Source organism: Panulirus ornatus, chromosome 57 (genome assembly GCF_036320965.1).
Source record: "Panulirus ornatus isolate Po-2019 chromosome 57, ASM3632096v1, whole genome shotgun sequence".
NCBI lineage: Eukaryota > Metazoa > Arthropoda > Malacostraca > Decapoda > Palinuridae > Panulirus > Panulirus ornatus.
The window spans coordinates 19,066,513-19,081,512 of NC_092280.1; the positions used below are offsets into that span (position 1 = coordinate 19,066,513).

General features: G+C 52.6%; 2 protein-coding genes across 3 annotated transcripts in view; both read right to left on the reverse strand.

Annotated features, from left to right (window-relative positions):
• Positions 1–9,953, reverse strand: part of LOC139766219 (uncharacterized) — a 22,473-nt gene extending 12,520 nt beyond the window's left edge. Inside the window, exon 1 of one of the 2 annotated variants that reach the window (XM_071694533.1) lies at positions 8,083–8,219. Coding sequence is in view for 1 of the 2 variants with exons in the window: in XM_071694534.1 (XP_071550635.1) it covers positions 9,814–9,831 (18 nt within the window). In the remaining variant the exon portion in view is untranslated. Of the gene's footprint in view, positions 1–8,082; positions 8,220–9,813 lie in introns of those variants that run through there. The other variant, XM_071694534.1, reaches the window with a different exon arrangement.
• A 1,417-nt stretch (positions 9,954–11,370) lies between these two features.
• The window catches only part of LOC139766188 (uncharacterized), an 11,757-nt gene continuing 8,127 nt past the window's right edge, over positions 11,371–15,000 (reverse strand). Inside the window, exons 4-6 of the mRNA XM_071694459.1 lie at positions 13,469–13,612; positions 12,530–12,682; positions 11,371–12,133 (exon numbers count right to left, since the gene is read on the reverse strand). Coding sequence (XP_071550560.1) covers positions 11,432–12,133; positions 12,530–12,682; positions 13,469–13,612 — 999 coding nt within the window. The 3' untranslated portion in view covers positions 11,371–11,431. The remainder of the gene's footprint in view (positions 12,134–12,529; positions 12,683–13,468; positions 13,613–15,000) is intronic.

The window sequence follows — 15,000 nt, forward strand, 5'->3', positions numbered from 1 at the left end:
GTGGTCGTCGTGCCATAGCCCTTGTGGTCGTCGTGGCCATAGCCTTGTGGTCGTCGTGGCCATAGCCTTGTGGTCGTCGTGGCCATATCCCTTGTGGTCGTCGTGGCCATAGCCTTGTGGTCGTCGTGGTGGCCATAGCCCTTGTGGTCGTCGTGGTGGCCATAGCCCTTGTGGTCGTCGTGGCCATAGCCTTGTGGTCGTCGTGGCCATAGCCTTGTGGTCGTCGTGGTGGCCATAGCCCTTGTGGTCGTCGTGGCCATAGCCTTGTGGTCGTCGTGGCCATAGCCTTGTGGTCGTCGTGGCCATAGCCTTGTGGTCGTCGTGGCCATAGCCTTGTGGTCGTCGTGGCCATAGCCTTGTGGTCGTCGTGGCCATAGCCTTGTGGTCGTCGTGGCCATAGCCCTTGTGGTCGTCGTGGCCATAGCCTTGTGGTCGTCGTGGCCATAGCCTTGTGGTCGTCGTGGCCATAGCCTTGTGGTCGTCGTGGCCATAGCCTTGTGGTCGTCGTGGCCATAGCCTTGTGGTCGTCGTGGCCATAGCCTTGTGGTCGTCGTGGCCATAGCCTTGTGGTCGTCGTGGCCATAGCCTTGTGGTCGTCGTGGCCATAGCCTTGTGGTCGTCGTGGCCATAGCCTTGTGGTCGTCGTGGCCATAGCCTTGTGGTCGTCGTGGCCATAGCCTTGTGGTCGTCGTGGTGGCCATAGCCCTTGTGGTCGTGGTGGCCATAGCCCTTGTGGTCGTCGTGGCCATAGCCTTGTGGTCGTCGTGGCCATAGCCTTGTGGTCGTCGTGGCCATATCCCTTGTGGTCGTCGTGGCCATAGCCTTGTGGTCGTCGTGGCCATAGCCTTGTGGTCGTCGTGGTGGCCATAGCCCTTGTGGTCGTCGTGGCCATAGCCTTGTGGTCGTCGTGGCCATATCCCTTGTGGTCGTCGTGGCCATAGCCTTGTGGTCGTCGTGGCCATAGCCCTTGTGGTCGTCGTGGCCATATCCCTTGTGGTCGTCGTGGCCATATCCCTTGTGGTCGTCGTGGCCATATCCCTTGTGGTCGTCGTGGCCATATCCCTTGTGGTCGTCGTGGCCATAGCCTTGTGGTCGTCGTGGCCATATCCCTTGTGGTCGTCGTGCCATAGCCCTTGTGGTCGTCGTGGCCATATCCCTTGTGGTCGTCGTGCCATAGCCCTTGTGGTCGTCGTGGCCATAGCCTTGTGGTCGTCGTGCCATAGCCCTTGTGGTCGTCGTGGCCATAGCCTTGTGGTCGTCGTGGTGGCCATAGCCCTTGTGGTCGTCGTGCCATAGCCCTTGTGGTCGTCGTGGCCATAGCCCTTGTGGTCGTGGTGGCCATAGCCCTTGTGGTCGTCGTGGCCATAGCCTTGTGGTCGTCGTGGTGGCCATAGCCCTTGTGGTCGTCGTGGCCATAGCCTTGTGGTCGTCGTGGCCATAGCCTTGTGGTCGTCGTGGTGGCCATAGCCCTTGTGGTCGTGGTGGCCATAGCCCTTGTGGTCGTCGTGGCCATAGCCTTGTGGTCGTCGTGGCCATAGCCTTGTGGTCGTCGTGGTGGCCATAGCCCTTGTGGTCGTGGTGGCCATAGCCCTTGTGGTCGTCGTGGCCATAGCCTTGTGGTCGTCGTGGCCATAGCCTTGTGGTCGTCGTGGTGGCCATAGCCCTTGTGGTCGTCGTGGCCATAGCCTTGTGGTCGTCGTGGCCATAGCCCTTGTGGTCGTGGTGGCCATAGCCCTTGTGGTCGTCGTGGCCATAGCCTTGTGGTCGTCGTGGTGGCCATAGCCCTTGTGGTCGTGGTGGCCATAGCCCTTGTGGTCGTGGTGGCCATAGCCCTTGTGGTCGTCGTGGCCATAGCCTTGTGGTCGTCGTGGTGGCCATAGCCCTTGTGGTCGTGGTGGCCATAGCCCTTGTGGTCGTCGTGGTGGCCATAGCCCTTGTGGTCGTCGTGGCCATAGCCTTGTGGTCGTCGTGGCCATAGCCCTTGTGGTCGTCGTGGCCATAGCCTTGTGGTCGTCGTGGCCATAGCCTTGTGGTCGTCGTGGCCATAGCCTTGTGGTCGTCGTGGCCATAGCCTTGTGGTCGTCGTGCCATAGCCCTTGTGGTCGTCGTGGCCATATCCCTTGTGGTCGTCGTGCCATAGCCCTTGTGGTCGTCGTGGCCATAGCCTTGTGGTCGTCGTGGCCATAGCCCTTGTGGTCGTCGTGGCCATATCCCTTGTGGTCGTCGTGGCCATAGCCTTGTGGTCGTCGTGGCCATATCCCTTGTGGTCGTCGTGGCCATAGCCTTGTGGTCGTCGTGGCCATAGCCTTGTGGTCGTCGTGGCCATATCCCTTGTGGTCGTCGTGGCCATAGCCTTGTGGTCGTCGTGGCCATAGCCTTGTGGTCGTCGTGGCCATATCCCTTGTGGTCGTCGTGGCCATAGCCTTGTGGTCGTCGTGGCCATAGCCTTGTGGTCGTCGTGGCCATAGCCTTGTGGTCGTCGTGGCCATATCCCTTGTGGTCGTCGTGGCCATAGCCTTGTGGTCGTCGTGGCCATATCCCTTGTGGTCGTCGTGGCCATATCCCTTGTGGTCGTCGTGGCCATAGCCTTGTGGTCGTCGTGGCCATAGCCTTGTGGTCGTCGTGGCCATATCCCTTGTGGTCGTCGTGCCATAGCCCTTGTGGTCGTCGTGGCCATAGCCTTGTGGTCGTCGTGGCCATATCCCTTGTGGTCGTCGTGGCCATAGCCTTGTGGTCGTCGTGGCCATAGCCTTGTGGTCGTCGTGGCCATAGCCTTGTGGTCGTCGTGGCCATAGCCTTGTGGTCGTCGTGGCCATAGCCTTGTGGTCGTCGTGCCATAGCCCTTGTGGTCGTCGTGGCCATAGCCTTGTGGTCGTCGTGGCCATAGCCTTGTGGTCGTCGTGGCCATATCCCTTGTGGTCGTCGTGGCCATAGCCTTGTGGTCGTCGTGGCCATAGCCTTGTGGTCGTCGTGGCCATAGCCTTGTGGTCGTCGTGGCCATAGCCTTGTGGTCGTCGTGGCCATAGCCTTGTGGTCGTCGTGGCCATAGCCCTTGTGGTCGTCGTGGCCATAGCCTTGTGGTCGTCGTGGTGGCCATAGCCCTTGTGGTCGTCGTGGCCATAGCCCTTGTGGTCGTCGTGGCCATAGCCTTGTGGTCGTCGTGGCCATAGCCTTGTGGTCGTCGTGGTGGCCATAGCCCTTGTGGTCGTCGTGGCCATAGCCTTGTGGTCGTCGTGGTGGCCATAGCCCTTGTGGTCGTCGTGGTGGCCATAGCCCTTGTGGTCGTCGTGCCATAGCCCTTGTGGTCGTGGTGGCCATAGCCCTTGTGGTCGTCGTGGCCATAGCCTTGTGGTCGTCGTGGCCATAGCCTTGTGGTCGTCGTGGTGGCCATAGCCCTTGTGGTCGTCGTGCCATAGCCCTTGTGGTCGTCGTGGTGGCCATAGCCCTTGTGGTCGTGGTGGCCATAGCCCTTGTGGTCGTCGTGGCCATAGCCTTGTGGTCGTCGTGGCCATAGCCTTGTGGTCGTCGTGGCCATAGCCTTGTGGTCGTCGTGCCATAGCCCTTGTGGTCGTCGTGGTGGCCATAGCCCTTGTGGTCGTCGTGGCCATAGCCTTGTGGTCGTCGTGGCCATAGCCTTGTGGTCGTCGTGGCCATAGCCTTGTGGTCGTCGTGGTGGCCATAGCCCTTGTGGTCGTCGTGGCCATAGCCTTGTGGTCGTCGTGGCCATAGCCTTGTGGTCGTCGTGGCCATAGCCTTGTGGTCGTCGTGGTGGCCATAGCCCTTGTGGTCGTCGTGGCCATAGCCTTGTGGTCGTCGTGGTGGCCATAGCCCTTGTGGTCGTCGTGGCCATAGCCCTTGTGGTCGTGGTGGCCATAGCCCTTGTGGTCGTGGTGGCCATAGCCCTTGTGGTCGTCGTGGCCATAGCCTTGTGGTCGTCGTGGCCATAGCCTTGTGGTCGTCGTGGTGGCCATAGCCCTTGTGGTCGTCGTGGCCATAGCCTTGTGGTCGTCGTGGCCATAGCCTTGTGGTCGTCGTGGCCATAGCCTTGTGGTCGTCGTGGCCATAGCCCTTGTGGTCGTCGTGCCATAGCCCTTGTGGTCGTCGTGGCCATAGCCTTGTGGTCGTCGTGGCCATAGCCTTGTGGTCGTCGTGGCCATAGCCCTTGTGGTCGTCGTGCCATAGCCCTTGTGGTCGTCGTGGTGGCCATAGCCCTTGTGGTCGTCGTGGTGGCCATAGCCCTTGTGGTCGTCGTGGCCATATCCCTTGTGGTCGTCGTGGCCATAGCCTTGTGGTCGTCGTGGTGGCCATAGCCCTTGTGGTCGTCGTGGCCATAGCCTTGTGGTCGTCGTGGCCATATCCCTTGTGGTCGTCGTGCCATAGCCCTTGTGGTCGTCGTGGCCATAGCCTTGTGGTCGTCGTGGTGGCCATAGCCCTTGTGGTCGTCGTGGCCATAGCCTTGTGGTCGTCGTGCCATAGCCCTTGTGGTCGTCGTGGCCATAGCCTTGTGGTCGTCGTGGCCATAGCCTTGTGGTCGTCGTGGCCATAGCCTTGTGGTCGTCGTGGCCATAGCCTTGTGGTCGTCGTGGTGGCCATAGCCCTTGTGGTCGTCGTGGCCATAGCCTTGTGGTCGTCGTGGCCATAGCCTTGTGGTCGTCGTGGCCATAGCCTTGTGGTCGTCGTGGCCATATCCCTTGTGGTCGTCGTGGCCATATCCCTTGTGGTCGTCGTGGCCATAGCCCTTGTGGTCGTGGTGGCCATAGCCCTTGTGGTCGTGGTGGCCATAGCCCTTGTGGTCGTCGTGGTGGCCATAGCCCTTGTGGTCGTCGTGGCCATAGCCTTGTGGTCGTCGTGGCCATAGCCTTGTGGTCGTCGTGGCCATAGCCTTGTGGTCGTCGTGGCCATAGCCTTGTGGTCGTCGTGGCCATAGCCTTGTGGTCGTCGTGGTGGCCATAGCCCTTGTGGTCGTGGTGGCCATAGCCCTTGTGGTCGTCGTGGTGGCCATAGCCCTTGTGGTCGTCGTGGCCATAGCCTTGTGGTCGTCGTGGCCATAGCCTTGTGGTCGTCGTGGCCATAGCCTTGTGGTCGTCGTGGCCATAGCCCTTGTGGTCGTCGTGGCCATAGCCTTGTGGTCGTCGTGGCCATAGCCTTGTGGTCGTCGTGGTGGCCATAGCCCTTGTGGTCGTCGTGGCCATATCCCTTGTGGTCGTCGTGGCCATAGCCTTGTGGTCGTCGTGGCCATAGCCTTGTGGTCGTCGTGGCCATAGCCTTGTGGTCGTCGTGGCCATAGCCTTGTGGTCGTCGTGGCCATAGCCTTGTGGTCGTCGTGGCCATAGCCTTGTGGTCGTCGTGGCCATAGCCCTTGTGGTCGTCGTGGCCATAGCCTTGTGGTCGTCGTGGTGGCCATAGCCCTTGTGGTCGTGGTGGCCATAGCCCTTGTGGTCGTCGTGGTGGCCATAGCCCTTGTGGTCGTCGTGGCCATAGCCCTTGTGGTCGTCGTGGTGGCCATAGCCCTTGTGGTCGTCGTGGCCATAGCCTTGTGGTCGTCGTGGTGGCCATAGCCCTTGTGGTCGTCGTGGCCATAGCCTTGTGGTCGTCGTGGCCATAGCCTTGTGGTCGTCGTGGCCATAGCCTTGTGGTCGTCGTGGCCATATTCAAGGTGTCTGAGAATATGGGAGTTGGGAGAGGTCGGTATTCAAAGAATTTGGAAATTGTTGATGTCAAAGCCACAGGACGATATTTAGAGGAGCCAGGACGGTCACGCATGCCTCAAAGAAGAAGCAAATGTTTTGCTTTTAAACAGAGGCACAGACTTTCAGTACACGGGGATGGATGCCATCAGGACCAAAACAGAGGCACACTCTTTCAGTACACGGGGATGCATGCCATCAGGACCACAAGCCTTGCTTGTGTCCAGAGAGAGAGAAGCGGTTTTCGGGACAGTTTAAAAGAGATTACGGGAAGGGGCATAGGATTAGTTTGAGGAGCATCAGGGGATGAAGGAATGTTAAGAGTCATCCAAGGTGGAGTTAGAGAGGAAAGAGGACCGACGAGAGTTGCTTTGTCTGTAGGAGAGACAGCTATAGTACCGTCAGAACGGAAAAGTAAAGGAAAGGTAGAGATCATCGCACCCCCTTTGACTAAAGGAACGCTCTGCCTCACGGATAACATGCTTGCGATTATTACGGGCAGTGATAAACATTGAATGGGAACCAGAGGAAGGAGAGTTTTTTCCAAGCCCGATATGCCTGATTTCTTGCCTAAATGGCCTCAGAACAGAAACGGGTGAACCATGGATTGGAAGAGGTCGTCTTGGAGGAAGAGGGGATAAATGCTTCCATTCCCTCGAGTATGACCTGTGCTATGCGTTTGGCGGAGACAGAAGCATGACCACACAAGAGACAGAGTAATGCAACCAAGGAAAGTCAAAATAAGAATTACTGGAAGTTCACTCGGCTATTTTGAGGTGCCAATATTTACGTTTCGTTAAAGCTGCTGGAGGGGAAGGTGCCGCTAAAATAGATACATTTCTAGGAATGATCAGATGAACCAATTGAGGGTGGGATCATGCAACTACAGCACGAAGAATTAGAGGTGTAACTAAGATCTAGAATGCTATGCGAGTGGTCACAGCGGTCAGGAATATGGGTAGGGTGGGAGATAATTTGCTCTAGATCATTGAGAATGAGGAACGTCAGGGGGTTTCAGTCCCTCGACCATCCGTATGGGAGGAATTCAACCATTCCCTATGGTGAATGTGGAATTCTCCGAGGTAGAGGATCTCGGCTTGCTGGTAAGAGGATGTCACGGCCTCATGGTAGGAGTTTAAGTAGTCGAAGAAAGATATAAGATGTGCAGAATTAGGGGAGAAGTTGGCGAAAAAGGGAAAAAACGTGGAGGTTTGAAGACGAGACAAACCTTGAGCTGGATAACATCATAGTTTGGGGACTCAGCGTTATCGAGGCTTGCCAACGTTTGTTGATGTTGGAGTAAGCACAGGCACCCCCGCTGAACCGGAATGGTGAGTGGTGGAGATTATGGTTGGAGGAAGTGGCTACTGAGAACATCATCAGACGATTGTGGTCATAGAAATTAGTAAGAGATTAAGAAAGGTACTACACATGTCGTGTTCCACTGAGGAGAGGTTACTGGAGAGACCACGAATGTTGGTATAGTGAATAGAAAGAGGCCGGTCTATCAGAGTGGGAACGGTGTCGTGGGAGGGGCCTGTGCCACTGATGCCGGAGCCCTCCCTCTCATTGGCAGTAGAGTCAGGCGGGAAACCCGGGGATTCTTAGCGCCCCATCCTGACGGGGACTATGGGGCCATGGGTTTCTTGGGGTGTCGTGATTACATTTACAGCGGTTGTGCAGGCAGGACATGGCACGAGAAATTGTGTGAAGACAATACGTGAGGTTTGAGTGGGGTGTATGATGCTTGTAAGAAGATGGCAGGACTAGCCCGGTAGTCCCGTTTTGATAAACCCGGTAGTCCCGTTTTGATAAGACAGAAGGTAAGACCAGAAATCCTAACATGGAAGGTGGAAGATGGTTCCGGGCACCACATTAACGCTCCTCTGTCAGGGCGGTAGCACCACCCTGAGCAGCTGCTGTCGGTAGCCTGCTGCTTCAGAGGTTGCTGCAAGGTTAGGGGACGAGATATTCCTTGAGTGAGCAGGTTAGGGGACGAGATATTCCTTGAGTGAGCAAGTTAGGGGACGGGATATTCCTTGAGTGAGCAGGTTAGGGGACGGGATATTCCTTGAGCCAGCAAGTTAGGGGACGAGATATTCCTTGAGTGAGCAGGTTAGGGGACGGGATATTCCTTGAGCCAGCAAGTTAGGGGACGGGATATTCCTTGAGCGAGCAAGTTAGGGGACGGGATATTCTTTAAGTTAGCCGGGGGTATTGGGAGGGGTCAGTACACGAGCACATGAGCCCTTCCTCTCACAGAGTCACACAAGTAAGTGTGGTCATAGAGATATACCTTAAATCTGCAGGGGTCTGCTCGACTGACTGAACCCTCCCTCTCGCAGGCAGGAGAGCCACTGTATATAAGGACGGCACACAATTTTTTTTTACTCACACTTCAAGAGAAGGACGGCTGAGTAACGCTGAGTGATGAATCTTTGCATCCACGATGACGAGAAACGATGAGTGAAAACTATGGCAGGGCCTGAGTGATCCACGTTAGATAAATGATGATAAACGAGTCTCGTCGTTAATCTGACAGCCAGAGACCCTAGGGATGACCCACCAACACACTGGGAGATGCTTTCCCTCTGAATCCGCCACAAGACCCTCTAGTGACACCAGGTCCCCATACCAGACTGAAGACAGTCGGGGACGATTATGTTCGCTGGTGTGTTACCAGACTCGTTCCCAGCTCTGTGGCTCCTGTTGTGTGAGGTCGGTTGAGAAGTGTGTCTTTCATATTTTCAGTGGATTGTCTTCGGTCTTGTTCAAGGCTCAGTGATCGACAGGTATTGTTAAGGTGTTTAAACCTGTAACCACCAGCACAAAGGGAAGTATTATTCATTTCCTTCTTGTATTAGTTTTTGATTTTTATCCATTTCTCTCTTGATCTCTTCATGTATTGTGGTAAGTGCTTCTGATCTCTTCATGTATTGTGGTAAGTGCTTCTGGGAAGGTTAAAAAGTGTTTTTTTTTCTCTTCTTTATCCTTCCTTCTCTCTTCTTCCTCTGTTGTGTAGGTACTGTCAGAGTCCCCCCTTCACACACACACTCCCTCTGCCTTCCTTCTTTGCCAAATGTGTCGGCTGCGTTGTACGACTTCCCTGATATCCTGGGCTTCCGATGACATTGATGACCTGTGGTAGAGGAGGAGGGCGAACACACACACACACACACACACACACACACACACACACACACACACACACACACACACACACAGTCTTCGGTTCTCGTCGTGTCCGTACACCGTCAAGAGGTCTGCCTCCCTGGCGTGTGGAGTGTTTGGCGTGGATTGTGATCGGCGTTTACTCTCACCCATTGTTGACCTGCTCTAGGCCAGCAGCCGTGTGGCGGTCCTGGGGATTTGACTGATTTCCCTGGAGCTTCGCGTAGGATTTCTCGTGTCCGTGTGTGTTTATGTAGTCTTGGTTTCGTAGAACATTTTCTCTCATCCGTTTCTCGTTATTTTCCCGAGGCTCAACGTCTTTCGTTTGGCCAAGATGTTTCCCCGAGCTTTGGTGTCGGCTGTTGCCATCCGTTCGAGTCTGAGGTGTTCTCTATTCATTCTTTATCTTCCACTGGGTCTGCTTGAACGCCATTGTCGCCCTTGTCGCCTGTATCCCTCTCGACACCCGCGTCCTCCGCTGTAAATGCTCTTGACTTTATCTGACGCTTTATCCAACTTGGGGACTCTTGTGTTGACGTCTGTCTTCCCCGGGACGCTTGCCTTCCAGACTCTGGCGAAACCCGCGGCGCTGCCCCCTCCCTCTCCTGCTGGCTTACCCTATAGCACTGCGTTGACCCTCGTGCCACATCCTCCGCCGTCGACTATGGTCACTTACTTTCCGTCTCTCTCGCTTGCTGATTTAGATAGGATTTTTGATCTGTTGAGTGCCTTGACGAGGTAAGGTTGTAAGGTGTTTATATTCATCCGAGTTCGTGACCTCTCTCTCTCTCTCTCTCTCTCTCTCTCTCTCTCTCTCTCTCTCTCTCTCTCTCTCTCTCTCTCTTTCTCTCTCTCTCTTTCTCTCTCTCTCTCTCTCTCTCTCTCTCTCTCTCTCTCTCTCTCTCTCTCTCTCTCTCTCTCTCTCTCTCTCTCTCTCTCTCTCTCTCTCACGTACCTTCTGTCTCCATAACATCCGTCTTGGCCTCCACACATTATTTAGCTTCTGCTCCGCCTTGAGGACCAGTCGTCCGGGACTGGACCTCCGCTCGACTGCCAGTCTCGTCCACCACTACCCTGGGCAAGACGTGGACTCGTCGACCGGTGCTGCTTCAGCGTCTGGTGTCCTCTGGGTCTCGAAGTAGCTTCGGTTTCTGTTTTCTTCTCGACGACTGAATGTTTTGCTTGATGTTTCCCAGGCTTTGACCTGTGATCCTTGTCTCCCCCAGTCCTTATCTCCCGAGAAGGACCATTTTTAAGGACCTTCCTCTGTGGTCTTCCTCCAGCACGACCTGCTGGAGACGTGTCACTCGTCCGTTCTCGCTTGGTAGACCTTGTGGCACCTTGAGGTCTACTTACCTCAGGAGTCCGCCTCTCCTTTCCTCCTTTGTTTCTTTTGTTGAGTCTTTTTGTGAATGTTTTTGCCAACATTTGTGATTTTATCGCGATCCATGTTCGATCGAGTTTTTGGAGATTTCCTGCGCGGTGGCTCTTCTCCTCCTCCTCTGCTTCTCTTTCCCTTCCGCTCTGCTTCTCCTCCTCCTCTGCTTCTCTTTCCCTTCCGCTCTGCTTTCGTCTGAGTTTTTCTGGGTTCTGATTTCCTATCTTTGCTGGCGTAGTCCTTCGTGCGCTGCCGACGATTACGTTTGGAGGCCATCTTGGTGTTGCGTTCCTTCGTTCTCTTGCTCCCGAGGGACTTTCCCTCCGTGCGTCGTGCTCTTGTAGCGCCTCCTCCCTCACCTCGATGGTGTGTGGAACCTTGGCGGTTACCGCGTCGGAGTTCTCTGACCCTCCTTCCCCTGGCCGGCTCTAGGGAGGACCTGTCGTGTGGTCGCTGTCTCCCGCGACCTGCCTGTCGTCGTGTTACCGGAGCCTCGTCGTCCGGCGTCTCCATCTGGTTCGGTGCCGCAGGGTCTCGTCTCCCGCTTCGGCGTTTCATAAACCTCGCTGTGTCTCGAATCATCTTTTGCTCGCCAGCGGCGAGACAGATCCTGTACGTCAGCATACAGATCCTGCGATCCAGGCGGAAGATGTCTACGGCAGGATTATGAGGCAGCTGCCACGTCTGGCTCATCTTGTTAGTGTCTTGGCTCCTCCTCCTCCTCCTCCTCTCCTGACGACGGGCGAGTCTTGGTTGCTCGAACGAACCAGACGAATCTGGCTCGTTCATCACTTCGTGGTGCTTCACCGCGCCAGCGTTCTTCGAGTCCTTGAGTGTTCGTGGGACGTCATTACGTTCCCTCGTCTTCAAATTCTTGAGATTCTTCTCCTTCTTCTTCTTTGTGTCCTCATTTGTTTCTTTGTTCTGTCCTTTCCTGGATTTTGTTTTGGATAATTTCAGTTGCTCGTCACTGTGGCGGCCAGACGTCTTTTGTTTCTGCATTTTACTATTGCTTTTGTTCCCACGTGAGTATCTCTTCTTCCCTGTCATATTACCCGGTCCATCATCGGAGTGTTTCAGTTTCCTGTCTTTATTAGCCTTCATATGTTTGTTGTGTTTCTTTTCAATTTTCTCCTTTTTATTCCTTGTTTTTGACTGATTCTTCTCATCCCGAATGTTTGTTGTCTTGACTTTTTCATTGTGTTTCCGATTCTTGTCCCTGGAGACGTTCATATTCTTTTTGTTCTCTCTGTTTTCTCTTCTGTTTCTTGTTTTCGTTGTCCTTTGGTTCTGTTGGGTGTTCTTTCTGTTTTCTGTTCTGTTTCTTGTTTTTCTTGTCCTTTGGTCCTGTTGGGTGTTCTTTCTGTTTTCTCTTCTGTTTCTTGTTTTTCGTTGTCCTTTGGTTCTGTTGGATGTTCTTTCTGTTTTCTCTTCTGTTTCTTGTTTTTGTTGTCCTTTGGTTCTGTTGGGTGTTCTTTCTGTTTTCCCTCTGACGTGTTTCGTAATCCCGTTTTCTCTTCGACTTGACTTCCGAAGTTTTTCTACCGTCACCTTCCTTATCAGGCTGACCCGAATGCTTGTCTAATCTTCTCTCGTCTGGAGCAGAATTTTTTTTGCCCCTTGCCTTCTTGCTTTTGTCGCGACGCTGGTGTCTGTCACCCGTTTTCTTTGATTTGAGGTCTAGATCCACCCGTTCTCTCTCGTCTGAGACCAAGACTCTACCCGCCTCCATAGGTAAGGCTCTGTTGGGAAGCTCTTGCTGGCTGGTCTTTCCCTCAGAATTCCCTCTTTCCTTTGGGTCACCAGTTCCGTCTGGAGTCCCGTGGGGGTCGGGTTGACCCTCAGACACGTTCCTGAAGTCTGGGGTGTCCGCTCCCTCACTACTGTTACTGTTCCGCTACGGAGAAGAGAAAGAGAAAGATGTATAGACAGTGAGATATGAGTTGAGGGGGCAAGCATCCGGAGCTGTATGTATAGGTGCCTTTAACATTCTCTTGAGGAGAATCAGTGAGAGTGTTTTGAGTGCCCGAGAAACGGTTCCTCAACAAGCCAGAGTGTCTTTTGTTGACTTGAACAAGAGAGTGACTTGAGGGGGACTGAGAAAAGTATATTATCACAGATAGATAAAGGTAGCATTAGACAGATGCTGAGGATAGCGAGATGATAGATATGTTTCAGCTACTTGGAAGACGCGAAGGTCAATACGAGAGGAAAGATAAAGTAAAGAGATTCTGACTGAAACTCGAATATCTTTTTTTTTTTCTATGAATTGTTGATTTTTGGGTGGTCGTACCTTGTAGTGTCCGCCCTTGTGGTCGTTGCCCTTGTGGCCCTTGTAGTAGCTGTCGTGGTCGTCGTAGCTGCTGTGGTACTTCTTGTCGTCGTGGTCGTCGTAGAACTTCTTGGTGTGGTGGTACTCCTCCTTGTGGTACACATTCTTGTACCCCTGTCGTACCAAGCAGGTGTGGTGGTGGTGGGGGAGGGTAAGAGATTAGTAGTGTCTAACACCTGCACACAGCTGTATGGATGGCTTGGCTGGCCACCTGTGCTCGGAGTAGTATCTGTATACATTGTCTGGGAGAGTCTTGTGAGAAAGGGAAGTGACGTAGTTACTTAGGAGAAATATAGGCCCGTCGCTCGAGAGAACAGTGGGTCAATAATGAAATAAAGTAGATGGCTTAGGAGAAAAGTACGTTAATCATATATATATGAAAAGTGGGTCACTTACTTATGAAAAAGTAGATGGCTTAGGAGAAAAGTACGTTAATCATATATATATGAAAAGTGAGTCACTTACTTATTACAAAAGTAGATGGCTTAAGAAAAAAGTACGTTAATCATATATATATCGAAAGTGAGTCACTTACTTACGACAAAAGTAGATGGCTTATGAGAAAAGTACGTTAATCATACATGAGAAAAGTGGTTTACTAATGAGGATATGAGGTTATTTACATCTGTTGTAGTATACACGAGAACAATTAACAGGTGTATGGGTCTTTTTTGCATTATCCTCAGTTATTGATTTTTTGAAGAAGATAACTTACCCATTAGCACATGGAATGTCTACCACTGTATGTTTGGTATACCACAGTGGGAGTGGAGTATATCGTAGAACACAGGGAGTATATCAAAGACCCTTGGGGGGTTAGGTATAACATCGTGCGTATGTGGTTTACACTGTAGCTTTCCCTGGGTATACCGCCTTGTGTAAACCTCTGGTCTTGCTTACCTTGTCCTTGTGACCTTTGTTATAATGACCCTTGGAGCCGTAGTGGTGACCTTTCTTGCCCTTCTTGCCCTTGTGGGCGTCGCTGTAGTACTTGGCCTTGTCGTCGTGGCCCTTGTATTTCTTGCTGTGGTTGTCGTGGTGACCCTTCGAAAAAACAAGATGGGTTTGAGTAGGGGGAAAGACTATAGAAAACGGGCACAAACTAGGCCACTGCAATAGGGTGTACTAGGGAGGAGACCCATGTGTGTCACTAACCCAGCGGCGTACGTGAGGGATCCAACCATGGAACACGACACGTGATATAGACGAAATATATTTCTTTCTCTCTCTCGAGAGAGAGGTGAGTGCAGCAGAAGAGGAAAACGGGCGAGGAATGTGATAAGATTAGCGGAGAGAGAGAGGGGGCGCGGGCGCGCGCGGGGGGCAAAGGAACACACACACACACACACCCACTCGAAGCTCGCGGAGGGAATATGGCCTCCTGGCGAGACTCCATCGCCCAGGCCTGGTTGATGACCTTTGTACACACACCAACACCACGACGACGAGGACGAAGTGCCAAGAATGTGTGGTCACGCCAGGTAACATCGAAAGCAACAACAATAGACGCACCGGCTACACGGGGGAATTCTCCGTAGAGGATAAATCGCCACGTACGTAAATGTTTTTGGGGAAACTGCTTGAAATCGCTGCCAAGAAAAGGAGTATAAACGTTTCTCTCTCTCTCTCTCTCTCTCTCTCTCTCTCTCTCTCTCTCTCTCTCTCTCTCTCTCTCTCTCTCTCTCGGGAGGGAGGAAGGAGGGAGGAAGGAGGGAGGGAGGAAGGAGGGAGAGAGGGGGGAGCATTTATATCAGGATATCGTCTTATGATTCGAAAAGATTTTTGTGTGTGAAATGTCTTCCCTCCTCCTGGCGGGTTCCAAAGATGAGAAAATGGATGGGAGTGAAGAGAACCAGAGTGAAAACGAGGATTTGATGTCAACTTTGAAAATAAACCTCCATGAATATCTCATGTTAAAAGTAGTATATATATATATATATATATATATATATATATATATATATATATATATATATATATATATATATATATATATATATATTCCCATGAGTCCACGGGGAAATTGAAACACGATAAGTTCCCAAGTGCACTTTCGTGTGATAATCACATCATCACACACACACACATACACACACACGCACACACACATATATATATATATATATATATATATATATATATATATATATATATATATATATATATATATACACAGGTGTTGTACAATTATTCTAAGGTCGTATGCCACAGTAGTCTTGTCATTGGCCATAAGTTAGACCCGTGTTATTAGCACAGGGAATTGTTCCTAGTTAAGATGAAGTGGGTATAGTTTCCTGGCACCTGTGTCGGGGGTTGTAATTGTGAATCACGGTCGTGGAAGTCGTGGGGGGACTTCTGTATAATGTATTCGATGATCAGTATGTAACTACTGTATAATGTAATCGATGATCAATATGTAACTACTGTATAAT